The sequence below is a fragment of the Rhinatrema bivittatum genome, chromosome 17 (genome assembly GCF_901001135.1).
Source record: "Rhinatrema bivittatum chromosome 17, aRhiBiv1.1, whole genome shotgun sequence".
Taxonomy (NCBI): Eukaryota; Metazoa; Chordata; class Amphibia; order Gymnophiona; family Rhinatrematidae; genus Rhinatrema; species Rhinatrema bivittatum.
The window spans coordinates 8705364-8719367 of record NC_042631.1 but is presented as its reverse complement, the minus strand read 5'-3'; the positions used below and the strand labels follow the sequence as shown (position 1 = coordinate 8719367).

The following is a 14004-nucleotide window of genomic DNA, read 5'->3' as shown; positions in this document are numbered from 1 at the left end:
AACCGCATGGGACACTGTAATGCCATTTGTTTCAGTCAATCCCAGGAAGCATAGGCGACTGATGTGGCCCAAGGCCTATTGCTCTCCTTCTCCTGCTGACTCAGTATGGATGGAGAATGAAGGGGGGAGGAGAAGGTGCACACCTGCATGTACACACTTGGCCAGCTGCTGCCCCCAAAGCCACAAGTCTCCTGCTATTCTGCAGGGAACCAGGCAACTCCACAGCAAGAGTCAATTTCATGGTAGACCAAGAGCCCTGACCATGAGTATACTTTAACTAGAACATTATGATAATATGGATAGAGATAGTACTATTTAATATGAAATCATGAAAATAACAGTGATGTACTAAAGGTGCCACAGCAGTCTGACAGACTATAACAGACATTTTATATAATTGTATTTATCATCTCTGTCAAACATTGACAAACTTCAAGGAGATTGCTCTTTAAAGGTGGTACCTAAATCCATGTAGGGCTATGAGACTTTTTGAGAATGGACTGAAGTCCCACAGCCCTACTAGGATTTAGGTACCACCTTTAAAGTGCAATCTCCTTGATGTTTGTCACTATTTGACAGAGATGATAAATAACAGTTATTTTATATCATTGACTTCTCTACTTTGAGCTGGTTTCTTTCTTTGGGACTTATTCAAGAAAGGACATTCTCTCATGCTGCGTCTATGGAAAAAGTATTTGATGTACAAAGTTCTTTATCCTTTAAAATGGCATAAGCTGGCCAGCCCTATTTATTTATTCTTAAATTTAATAATTCACCTTTCCCAAAGAGGCCCAAAATGGTTACAAAATACAAAACAAATATAACAGTACTTATATTGAAACAAACCAACTTAAATATATTTTAAAATGTGCAATAATAAACAAACAGTAAGAGAGCACGGCAGTCAAGAAGTCTCAAAATGTCTGCCCAACCAGGCTAGTGGGGTTTGGGCATCCTGAAGAGGCCACACGCTCAACCTCCAGGAAGAAAGGACAGCTGCCAAACCAAAGTTTTGAGGTTCAGACCTCAGATGTGACTTCCCTCCGGCAAGCACGAGACCTCGTATCACGAAGGCACGCGCCATCAGGCATGCAGGACGGGGAAAATAAGGATTAAAGAGAGAGGCCATCCAAGCAAAAGCTGAGCTAACAGAGAAATCAGCACAACATCACAAGAGATGTCGTAACATAAGTAACGCAGCTCTCGCTGGATTCTCTACCGAGGGGATACAAAGTAACTCTCATGGAATGCTTCTAGGAAAAGAGCTGTGGTTAATACAGGTAATTAAGATTTCCATTTGACTGGGAGTCTTCTCTTAACTCTTTTAAACCACTTTCCAGAACTCCTCTGTCTTTACAATCATTGTAGTTAATTCATTACGTTGGAAAATATTTTTCCCCATTACAATTTTAGTTTAATGCTGCTAAATTATAAGTTTGCTTGCTCCTTTGTTCTGCAGCTTCTACCTGCTCTCTCTGAAAATCCAAGCTGCAGCTGAAAATAATTACAGATCGGTTAGGAGTGTTACTTTTTTTTTTAGTAGGGTCACAAGTAGGGATGTGCAGACCAAAAACTGTTTTGTTTTGCTGGGAGCAGGTTTTCAGAATTTCGTTTTGTTGGGGGAGGGAGTGTTTTATCTTTTTTTTTTTTTTTTTTTTTTCATTTTTATGCATCTGCAAATAGCGTACTCTATTTGATGAAAAATGCACCAAAAAAAAATAAGAATTTCAGCGAGATTTCTTTTCATTTGAAAATGAAAAGAAGCAAGGGTAACATCTGCACAACCCTGGTCACATGGTTGCTCAGAAACACAAGCTAAGCATCTGCAGACACTGAGAACACTGCTCCTTGCACCTCCTACAGTGCATTCAAAGGGGAAAGTAATCCATCTACACCAATCATGGAGGTACATTTTCTAATTACTCACATTGGTGCAAAGTCAAAGTCCATGGGTACCTTTTACTTGTGGGCTTTGCAGAATTTTCTTTTTTTTTACCTATTTATTACATTTTTAAGAAATAAATGACAAAACACCTTTATTTCTGCATATCTAAAAACTGGATTTCAGTATGCAAATATGGTTTTTAATTTTGTTACTGTGGATGCAAACAAACACACTGCATATTTGTTTTGGATCTGCAACACAAAATCCTGCCTAAGAGCCATGGTCTGAGAATGTGCTGCACAAGTCATTGCACAGTAACGTAAGAGAGGCCAGGCCTTGTGCAGTAATTAAAACACAGATACTACAGTAAAGGTCGCGCCGGCGCACGTACAGGCCACTCTCCTGGGCGCGCGATTCAGGGGGGACAAACATGTAAATTAGGGCCCACGGTAAAAAGAGGCGCTAGGGACACTAGCGCGTACCTAGCGCCTCTTTTGTTGATGGAAGTGGTGGCTGTCAGCGGGTTTGACAGCCGACGCTCAATTTTGCCGGCGTCAGTTCTCAAACCCGCTGTCAGCCACGGTTTCGGAAACCGGACATCGGCAAAATTGAGCGTCCGGTTTTCAACCCGCGAGCCAATTTTAAATTTTTTTATTTTTATTTTTTAACTTTTAGGACCTCCGACTTAATATTGCTATGATATTAAGTCGGAGGGTGCACAGAAAAGTAGTTTTTACTGCTTTTCTGTGCACTTCCCTGGCGCCGGCAGAAATTAGCGCCTACCTTTGGGTAGGCGCTAATTTCTGAAAGTAAAATGTGCATCTTGGCTGCACATTTTGCTTTCTGTATCGCGCAGGAATAACTAATAGGGCCATCAACATGCATTTGCATGTTGCGAGCACTATTAGTTTCGGGGGGGGGGGGGGGGTTTGGACGCGCGTTTTTGACGAGCTATTACCCCTTACTGAATAAGGGGTACTTACTGAATAAGGGGGTAAAGCTAGCGTGTCAAACGTGCGTCCAAATGTGCATCCGAGCGCACTGTACTGTATCGGCCTGACTATGAGCAGTGAGATAACGGCCACCAAGTTTGATCTAGAAAGCAACCTGAGAAAATATTTCTTCACGGAAAAGGCGATGGATTTGTTGACACCCCCCCCCCCCCCCCCCCCCCCCCCCCGAGTGCTGCTGGAAGCAAAAAACTATAATAGAATTCAAGAAAAGTCTGGGATAAGATAAAGGATCTTTAATAGGCAGGAAATTAAGGCAAAGCTGGAGATGAAGTGGAATCTGCAGTACTTAACGATAATGGACAGGCTGGGCCTGGTGGTAGTGATGTGTTGTCTCATTCTGTGCTTAAATCACAGTGCATTGGTGCCAAAACAAAACTGCCATACTATGGGGCAAGCCCTTTATCAAAACTTGCTGTAGGTTTTCATGGGCATTTTTCCCACTTAAAATACTGGAGATATCTCAACTGATAAATATGGAACAATTTTGCACTGGAGGAAAAAGTTTAAGAAACCTGCCCGCTGGTCTGCTATTGGAGCAAGATCTTAGAGACAGTTAACTGTTTTAACTTAATTTGGAAAGGCAATTATAAAAAAGAATTAAATTAACTGCCTCATCTAAGTTACCACAGTGAATATGTAGGCCAATGTCCTATTGCTTAAGGCAATTTTGGAGCAGGTACTGCAGTCTCACCTGCTGAAGACGGATGGCATCAGTTATTATCCTGCCCGGTTTCACCTCTGGCAATTTTATTTTATTTTATTTTTTTATCATCATACCTTAAAAAGACCAGATTGCAAGCTCACCTCGCATAATGTATTTTCAGCCATTCACCCTAGCTATAGATATAATGAGGAATCATTTCCCATAGGCTGGTATGGTTAAACTATAACATTAAACCACTTCTATAAACTAACAATTTTACGTTTATTCATACTGGTAATCCTGTATAGACCCTTTTGAAGCATTACTGCATGTGGTGTTTAGGCATCAACATGCTGCATATACTTATGAGCTGTTGCAAAGGTGCATATTTTCCTAGTCAGACTACAATAGCCGCACCCCAGTCTATCCCACTGTAGAGCAGACCTTTCACCGTATGTTCAGATAAAGCCATTTTTAGATCCTTAACCATAACAAGCAGACCAGAAATATAACAGGAATCACTGCCCAAATTAGCCATAGTAGTGAAACAGAGAAACAAACACCTTTAAAAAAAAAGAGATTGATACATAAATTAAAAATATTGTTTTATGTTGCTACGAAAATCACGTGAGATGTGCTTGCTAATTCCAACGGAAGCACCAAAAATCCCAACAAGAATTAGGCAAGTTTCAGAAATTTCTGGGTTGGGGAGGGATATTATGGCAGAGTTTGTTGCTGTTCGGGTCTTCCTAGGTATTGTGTTTCAATCCGTCTTCCATAATGCAAGCCCCTTTCCTGTTCCTCACTCGGAACACAACCAGCTTCCCTTCTCCTAGCCCTGCTAAAAAATAAATATATTCTTGTTGACTCTACAGCAATGAGCTTCCTCTTTCTTGAAGTCTTTTTCTTACCTGGCAGTTTTTTCTGCTGTATGTACAGACCTGGAGAGTGAATGCTCCTGAAAGGTAACTCAACTGACCGAAAGCTGAAGCTTTGGCAATGGCGTTTCTGCGCAAACATTTCAAATCTGTGCTAGTTCCACAATGTTTCTCAAACTTCTAATGTGTCTAATAAGTGTAATATATTCCTAGGCTTCTATATTTATACACCATCTCCTCCCATGCTCGCGTTGTGGGGAGGAAGAGAGGTTGGCACTTTGAATGGGATACAAGCCTGGGAACTCTTCTGAAGATTAGCAGGGCCTGATTATAAGAGCATCACCGCAGATCACAGACATTGCCTGAGTCTGCAGCATGATGCCAACATGTGCAGCTAACCTTCTGGCACCAAATAAATCTTTCCCCAAAAACAACATTGTAAATTAAAAAAAAAAAAAGTGTTATCAAATTTAATTTTGAAGGGAATTTGGACGTGAACTGTATCAATGAAACCAAACCCTAAGCAGTGTACTTGCACGGCTGTGGAGAAAATAGATATAATTATATGGTAGCTATAAATACATGGCAAAGAAAGCCACATTCCTTTGAAAAACCAGAAAGTAAATTAATAAGCACATGAGGGAATTCAGTTAAGAGTGCAGCTTGCTGATCCAGGACACAGTTTTATTTTCACACAAATACTGCTCACACCTCAAGCTGTAAAACCTCCCAGCAAGCAGCGCCATTTTGATAGGCAGCCAAAAGTAACTTCTTGCATCTACGCCTAGGGAAGCACTGACCGAAATCTTCCTTATGCATTTAGGTCTGAAACTACTGCAGAATTTTTTTTTTTTATTGCCATTCCCAATGGGAAAAAAACATGTTAATTTCATGCATCTATTCACCAAACAGAATATTCTATCTTCTCAAAGCAGTGAGTCTGCAAGGCTCTTTAAGTATTTTCGTATGTTTCCAAGTTCAGTGTGTAGATTTGGAAATTATATCACACGCCAAACACAGCATTTGGTTTTAGTTTTTAACAAATTTATTAGGCACACTATTTTTTTTCATAAATTTAAATGCTTGCTGACAGTTAACATTTATTTTTCAACCTTTTTAAAAGGCCATCAGGGAAATGAGGACCGAATATGTTTGAAATCCTAAGCAGCAGATCAACCATTCCATGCCCAGAGAATTCGGCCAGGCTTTCATACTGCAGTGCTGCAGGCAGTTCTCAGCCCAGGCTCCCTGTCAGCAGGGGAGGAGAGGGGGCAGGTTCCCATGCTGGGTGCCATCTGGTTATTCCTTGGCTTAGTTGGAAAACAAGCAATCACTTTAAGCAGCAAAGTAATAAGACGGCAATGTATTTTGTTTTGTTTGTTTTTCACGCGCCTGATAAACCAGGCAATATCAATTTCTACAATCACTGAGAGATTAATTCCAGGCAGCCTTGACGTGCTGGCCGGTAATATCCATGCTGTCACCACATCATTCATGTAATTACCCTCTCCGCAAACAAAATAACCTGGAAATGGCTTTTCAAGACCAGTTAATGGGCCTAGAGTGTTCCCTGTTGAAACATGCAAACACTTTCAAATGCAAGTTGTAATATTTCTCATCCCACGAAGCAAAGGTTAAAGAGAACATCCAATAACATATTAAAAGGCAACACTAAATCGTGCTCATAGCAATGCAGGAGTGCTATGCCCCCATGCTGGTCTATTTATTTGGTACAGAGAGCTTGAAGGAGGACAGGAAGAAGTCGGAGGAAGTTCAGAGAAAACAGAACAAACCCATTACACCAGGGATGGTGAATTCCTGTCCTCAAGTGCCACACACAGGTCTCCCTCTCAGCGATTTCCATAGCTCAAAGCATGTACACAGCGAGGATGCTGGTTAGGGAAATCATAAAACATACCAGCAATATATGTGAATGTGTTATTCCAGGCAACAGCAGCAGCAGATGTATTTATTATGCTTCAATTGGATCCCACGCCCCAGGAGTGCCACCCAGAGTGACTTACAATTTGTCAGTATTAAACACAGGGTGCAAGTTACACATAACATCAAAATTAACAAATAGCAACAGTTTTCAGCAGGAACTCTCTAGCATTTGAAGGCTAATCAAAAGAAACACTAAAAACATAAAATCCCCCAAAAAATTGTGCAGCAGCAAAAAAGAAATAAAAAGGAAAAGGAAAATAATAAATCCTTCATAATTATTCAGCACCGCCATAAGAATAAAATCAGGCCAATAAACCAAAGCACACAGATTTTTGTCACCACACATTCTGCTCACTTCTTTGGGTTTCCAGTTTATAAAAGTTAGAGCTCGGCACGTCCTAAGAGTGCCAGGCTTCCAAGAAGGCTGGGACAGCCGGCACGGAGCAGCCATGGTTACAGCCCTAGCTTCAGTGGTACAGCTGATTAACAGCCCAATTTTCAAAGGCCGGTGGCCTTTGATACACCAGCAGCCATGCACGTATCTCCCAATATGCGTGGAAGAGCCAGCTTCTAAAAAAGGGGCCGGCCAGGACAGCGCCAATAGGCACCGTCCTGCTGAAGCGCGCGCCGGCAGCCGGCCAGCCTGCGCAACCTACTGCTGCTCCAGAGAGCAGGTAAGTACTGAAATAAAAAATGAGGGTTTTAGGGGTCAGGGAGGATGGGGGAAGAGGGAGGTAGGTTAGTCCGAGGGGGTTAGGAAGTTCCCTCCCAGGTCCGCTCCTTTATTGGAGGGAAATGAGGGAACGGCCCCTACTGCGTCGTCGCGCGCACGTTACAAAACCATCGGCACTCGCACGAACATGAGCAGTTGCTTTCCCCAAGTCTACATTGTTAATAAAAGTTTATGAACGTCTCCTCGGGGAACTCAGTAAAAGCTTTTTTTAAACCCAGCTATGCTAACTGCAGGAAATAAAGGTTAGAAAAAGCAAAAATACATTTTAAAAAAGGGATTCCTTTCTCTTGGACAAACGTGTTACATTTCTTGACTTTCTTACACGAGTTATTCCCTGTTTAAAAGTTTCCTTTAATTGTAAGGTCATTGATACAGTCGGCTGGTTCCAAAAAGAGTCCCCCTCTGTAGTTCACAAATTTCTAGACAGTCATCCAGTACCAGCAATACACATCAGAAACTATTACAAAATTAGTCAAATTCATCCCGACATAAAACTATTTCAGCTTTAATAATATCATCAGTCTACAGATCATGGGCACTGTCATGAGCCTCAGTCTGACAACCTTTTCAGGGCAGAACTGGAATATGTGCCAGACTAGATATTTAAAATATTACTGGTGTATGACATTTTTATGAATTGGACAGGAGAAGAGACTCAATTTCACAACTCCTTTCATGCACTCCATCCTTCAAATCAGATTCAAAAATAGATTATTCCACAGAAAGAGTTATGTCTTTAGATATCAGTTTCTATGACCAGTGGCTATCCTTAAACATCTGCATACAAGACACCTCCACAGTTACCGCTTTCATGAACAGAAAATTGCATTACACACAGCCAAGCCATATGGTATCACAATGCTTGCTCTGAACGTCTCAAATTCCTGACCCAGCACTTCAGTCAAAAAAAAAGACTACAACCCCCATAATCATCTCCAGGAAGACTGCTTGTACACTTTACATCCAGGACAAACCTACTGCAGTACAAAGAAAAGATAACCATAGATTGATCCCCTTCCCGTGTGCTCCCATGTAATCCAGAGCTGGAAAAACTATGAAAAATCCTATAAAAAAAAAAATACTACAGCCACTACTCCTGGAGGATGAGCCACAAAGAAATATTCCCTGCTCTACCAGGACTTGCCTTCAGGCAACCCCCTAATCTTAAGCAAAAAAAAAAAAAAGCAGGCTTTAAACGGAGACTCAGAAAACAGGAAATGGCTTATATCCTTGCAGAGCTGCAGCAGCACAAACCACAGGTGCCCAGCCACCTGCATGGAAAAGGCATTCACCATGCATGCACCTCCTCTAACCTAGTTTATTTTATTCAGTGCAGAAGATGGGAAGTAGCATTGCTCTACCGGTGAGACAGGCCAGACATTAAAGGCAAATTCAGCTGGCACAAGACCAAAGTGACACCTCCATGGGGAAACGAAAGCCCACTTCATCAATCACCTTCCGATCAGGAAAATTAAAGGAACGTTTTAAACGGTCCAGGAATGTAAGACTTTTGAAGCTAAAATGATCAAACACTTTGGAACTGATGATACGACTCCAAGACTTGGGGGGGTTTTTTTATCCCAAAATGAGCCATAAAGTTACACTGCCTGTCACCTTCTAGTCTCTCATCAAACCTCACCCTGGTCCCAAATCCTCTGCCCTTCACACTATCATTGGAAGGTCTCTTATGATTCACTTACTTTTCTCATTCTAGTCTGACCAAAGAAAGGGAGTATTAGCTCCCAAAATCTGTTCAAAAATGTATTGTTAATCCAATAAAAAGGTATCACTTAATATATTTTTTTCTCTGCTAACTTATATTTCCAGTCATTTACTATGAATGCTATTATTGAAGGTTAATCCTCCCTCACGTCTATTCCAGACGGACGTCTGAGTGAAAAACCTTGGTCATCGGCCATGCGCCACGGATCGCTCTGGAAATAAACACAACCACGCGCTTCAGCCAGCCAGTAGGTGTCACTGTTGTGCGACAGTGAAAACTCCCTCCCTCGGGCTGCACGCTCCGTCTTTTTGGCATCCCCAGCCCTTGCCAGCCAGGCCCAGGAATGGAACCCGTCCCCTGCGAGGCAATGCACAGCACTGCTGTGAAGTAATCGGACCCTGCCCCACAAAGGTTACTTCTCAGTCTGGCTTTTCAACCGTTTCGTTACCACTGATGGATAAGCTACTCTCGTGTTTCTGCTCAAATTAAGCACATTTCAGATTCCAAAAGTACAAGCTGCTGGTGAAGCTGGAGCCTCTTACCTGGTCTGCTTTCATTTGGTTTTGGCTGAATCTCCTCTACGCATTCTGCTGGAAACCATCCAACAAGCCCTCGGGCGCTGCCTTCCCAGAATCCTCCTTCTCCAATGCTCAGTACTAAAGACAGAGGTGCAGAAGAAAAGAAAGCATCAGGGATTATCTTTTTCCTTACTGCATCGATGCAAAAGAACATTAAGCAAGGATAAAGCACAGCATATGGATTTTATAAAGCAAAGCAACGTGAGACCTAGACCACCACACTAACAGTCAAATTCATTTAGAAAACAATGTTGTAGGGGTCGTGTAGTGGCCATGTCAGATTTTTACAATGCATGGCTCAAATTTTATTTGGAAAGATTTCTGAAATAAAGCTGGTGAGCACAAACTAAGCCCTACTGCTGGGCCAGATTTACTTCCATTAAAAAAATACAATCTTTCTTGGTCAGTGCACATGCACAGGAGCAACAAATACTCAAAGCAGGCAACAAATGAGGTCCATGGGATTGTGACAAGAATGCATTTGGAAAGACTTGATGGGCCTTAAGAGTCCTTAGCCTATTTGCAAGGGGATATTTTTAACCGGTTAGATTTATTCAATTGCCAACTTTTTAACTGCAAAAAACGTTTGAATTAGATCCCAAAGTAGAGAATGGCAGAAAAAGACCAACTGGCCCATCCAATTTGCCCAGCCATTGCTGTTCATACCCTGCACTATTGCCCCATACATAAAAAGGAAAATAAGGAATGATTTTTGTCTCAGACATTGGCAGTAACCTACAACCCCTTTAAAGCAACTGAAAACACAACACATTTTATTTGATAATCCACCTGTACCAGGAAGGCAGACTACAATCCGATTACAGTTAGATGTCATTACAATAATGAAAGGTTACAAACTACTCTCATCTAGATAGTGTAACACAAAGGATGGCATCTCAGGATATGGTTGGGGATGTGGGGATAGGGAGCGAAGGGTAGTAGAGGAAGGGATTACAGCTTTCTTGGGAGGTTATCTTGTCACTTGGTCCCATAGATTTAGCTTATACCAGAAAAGGAACTATTAATGAGCTGAGCTAAAAAATGCAGTGCTTGCTTCAACAGCCAACTCCAGAGAGGCGGAATTTAGGTCACTTGATAAGAATTCCCTAGGCTGAGCACGCAGTGAAGCAGTGTTATAATCACAAAGCTAATGCACACGGTGAGACACTGCTGAAAAGGATTGCCTGTCCACAGAAGAGAGCTATTAGAAAACTTGGTAGTAAGCTACGGAAGGGGACCTGTGTGTGCTGGATTTAGTGTAGGTCTTCAAGTTATAAAGGAGGATAACCAGACCTGAAATGGCCTCCCAGTGGAAGTGGTGAAGGCTGACACAACGCATTCTCGGCACGCTTAGGTATATTTATTCTCTACATTCTGAAATTAACCTACATTTATTTTCCACTGCTATCTAGAAATGCCAGTCAACTCTTTTCAGGTAATCAGTCCAAGTATTTCATGTGGCCACATATCAAAACTGAATTTAAAGGGGTTGAAATTTTCCTGTTAAAGACTTAGGGGTTAGGGGGCTGGTGTTGGGTTGAGCATGGGAATTTATATTTCACCCAGCGTGGAAGAACCTCAGCTGGGCAGATTAAGTCTATTCCTGCTAAGGTTTACTATGTTAATCTGAGCATGTCATGGTTCTCTCTCATTTCTGATGCCATTTCTACTTTAATCTTCCCTTTCCGCACATGAAGGAAAGAAGCCATATAATGGTACCTATACGATGGTTGATAAAGAGGACCCTTTGCCATTTTATGTATTTAAAATGGCATTTTTCCCAATGGCGAGTCGAAAGCTGGTGATGTAGGTCAAGCCTAGAGAGAATATCTGCACGAACTGGTGCCAGATATACAACATATGGTGGCCAGGTGGAAAAGGCACATGCCCTTGGGCCTAGGAAGAGACAAGCCAGCTGTAATTTATGGACAAAATTTGTAAAGAAATTTAATTCTGAACCTCACGGAAGTTCCTTTTCGATCATGATTTTGCCAGGATCTCATACCAGGAAACAATGAAAACTCTAGCCTTTGTTTTCTACCATGTAAAATCCCATTAAATGACCTACTGTCACTCAATATACAATTTCTACTTTTTATGTATCTTTCCTTTAAAGCAGTCATAATCTTCTGGCTGAAAACATTGAACCATAAAGTAAGCTACAACAATTTTTTCAAAGCTCTTAATGCATTAACAAGAGCACCAGATTATTTTTCAATAGATTTTTCACTTACAAAAAGAAAAAGGAATGCAATCAGTTTTTACAATCCCTTCTAAAGTCTTGTTCTGTGCATTTGGCAACAGCAAAATATAATTTGGTTGCACACGTTCTTAACTTATCCTAAATAAGCAAGGAATGGCAGTGAAGCCTATTCACATAACCAGTCCAAACGTTTCACGCGGCCACATATCAAAACTTTATATAAAAGGAAAGGCTGAAATGACCTGCCACAACACAGTAAAGGCTACTAGATTTCCTAAATTCTGCTGCTGGAGGCTACCACATCTGTAGGGCATCACTGACCCTTTTATCACATACATTCTCCAGCTTGCTGTCCATGTGGCAAGCTACTGTCTTTCTTCCATATTTATTTATTTATTTATATTCCGCTTTTCGCACTTTTTTCAGTGCTTCAAAGTGGATTACATTCAGGTACTGTAGGTATTTCCCTATCCCCAGGGGACTTACAATCTAAGGGGGTCATTCTCTAAAGCGATCGTACGCGAAAAGGGATCCCCTCGCAAGCGAAAAGTCCCTTTTTGCGTGCGATCACTAAATGGGGCGGAGTCGGCCCCGGAAGAGGAGGAGTCGGAGCAGCACCGGGGCGGACGCCGCGAAGACATCGCCGACAGGGGGAAAAGGTAGGAACCCTTTTTGTTGCCACCAGCGCTCCCTTTTACAATGGCGCCATTGGGTGCGAAAGCCGGCGGCGATAGCGAGCACTTCTGGGGGGGGGGGGCTGTATGGAAAGGGGTTATAAACTGCTTTCAGGGACTGTACAAAAGTCTCACATCATGCACCAATTTTATGCATGATGTGCATAAAATTCAGAGCACGAACCCGAAGGGAAGGCACAGAGCATATTATATAGCGCAGGTCCTCAAAAAGCTGAGACTCTATGAAACTGTCCCACGAGTGAGGAAACGTTTCAAAAGAAGACGTCAATGCTACCTTGCATTACATTCTTTTGGAAGAGACACAGTTCAATTCTCTCAGGTTTGGGAGCAGCATAGCTGTGCAGTCTTCTAAGGTTTTTAATCAATCCTGCAAGGAAATGTCTTTGAAATTCCTCTGCCCCATGAAGTTTTACTGGTGAATCTATTAAATCGAGGTTTTTCATGCACCTTTGCACAGACTAGACAGTGAGCATTAAGATGGAGAGGAGACAGGAAAGAACCAACTACTAAAAGCAGAAAGAAAGCACTCAAACAAGAAAAGAAAAGCAACACACACTCAAGTAAAGGTGTGAGTGACAGAGATATAAAAACTCTCAACAGAGTCTTGTCCTCAAAAGCCTGTGCCTCAGTAAATCTGTCACTTCTGCTATTAAAGACTAACACAGCAAGCCCTCCTGGAAGTTTTATAAAAGCTCATCCTGCTTGTCACTTATCAGGCACCTCAAGGCTCTAATAGTTTGGTTTGCAGTTCAAGAGCTCAAATATTTACCAGGTCTCAGATATTAACTGCTGGAAGAAAATGATCTTCCTTTCTAATCCACTGATTACTGATGTCAAGTTTGCTTCCACCTGTTTTCCAACAATTTAACCCCTTCAGAGGCTGATATTTGGCGTTACTTAGCCAAATAAATAGGGACTTATCCAGCTACGTGGCAGCCGCTGAATATCCAGCTCCGCCAGATGGAAGCAGGGCAATTGATCCAGCCTTATTCCAGTTAAGTTAAGCAAATAAGTTACACCTGCTGAACAGCAGATCTTCAGTTATCCGAATATCACTTCTCTGGCTTCAGCAGCATAGCCATGCTGATGAATATCCCTTCTAAGTTACCTGGATAACTTAGATAATCTGATAGCTTTGAATACTGGGCCCGTTGCTTAGCATTTTACAAAGCATAGACCCTGGAGAGATTGATAATCATTGCTAACAGATCCATATCAATGTAAGGATTAACTCAAAGGTATCTACTAATATAAATAGGAAGGCCCCATGATACTGCTTCTGTCCTCCAGGAAAGCACAACCAGAACACTCCTCACAAGATTTCTCTGCCAGCTGTCTGATGAACGTGAGGCTGAAATCAGGCAGTTCTCGTACCTGTTGACAGGTAACACTGAGCTCAGCTAGAGATGCTAACACCGTCACTGGCAAGAGACACAATGCACAACAAGGCGTCCCTCGCAGAGCTGCGACAGCCCCGTCAAGCTGCGGCAATGTTTTCCTTCCTTTAACTTTATACTATGGGTAATACAATCATTCTACTTACCAGTTTCAAAAATCAAAAGAACCACCAACGAGCAGAGTCTCAGTGGGAATTTGTATCAACATGTGGCTGGCACTTTTCCTTGGTTTAGAACAAATTTACCACTCTTCATCTGAACATCATGAATTTTTTTTTTTTTAAATCTACTTTGCCATTGGAATTCTTATTT

General features: G+C 41.8%; 1 protein-coding gene across 9 annotated transcripts in view; it reads right to left on the bottom strand.

Annotated features, from left to right (window-relative positions):
- SHANK2 (SH3 and multiple ankyrin repeat domains 2) overlaps positions 1-14004 on the bottom strand; it is a 544106-nt gene that overhangs the window by 275685 nt on the left and 254417 nt on the right. For all 9 annotated transcript variants that reach the window (XM_029582906.1, XM_029582904.1, XM_029582897.1 and 6 more), the window contains one exon: positions 9362-9475. In XM_029582906.1, the coding sequence (XP_029438766.1) occupies positions 9362-9475 (114 nt within the window). The remainder of the gene's footprint in view (positions 1-9361; positions 9476-14004) is intronic.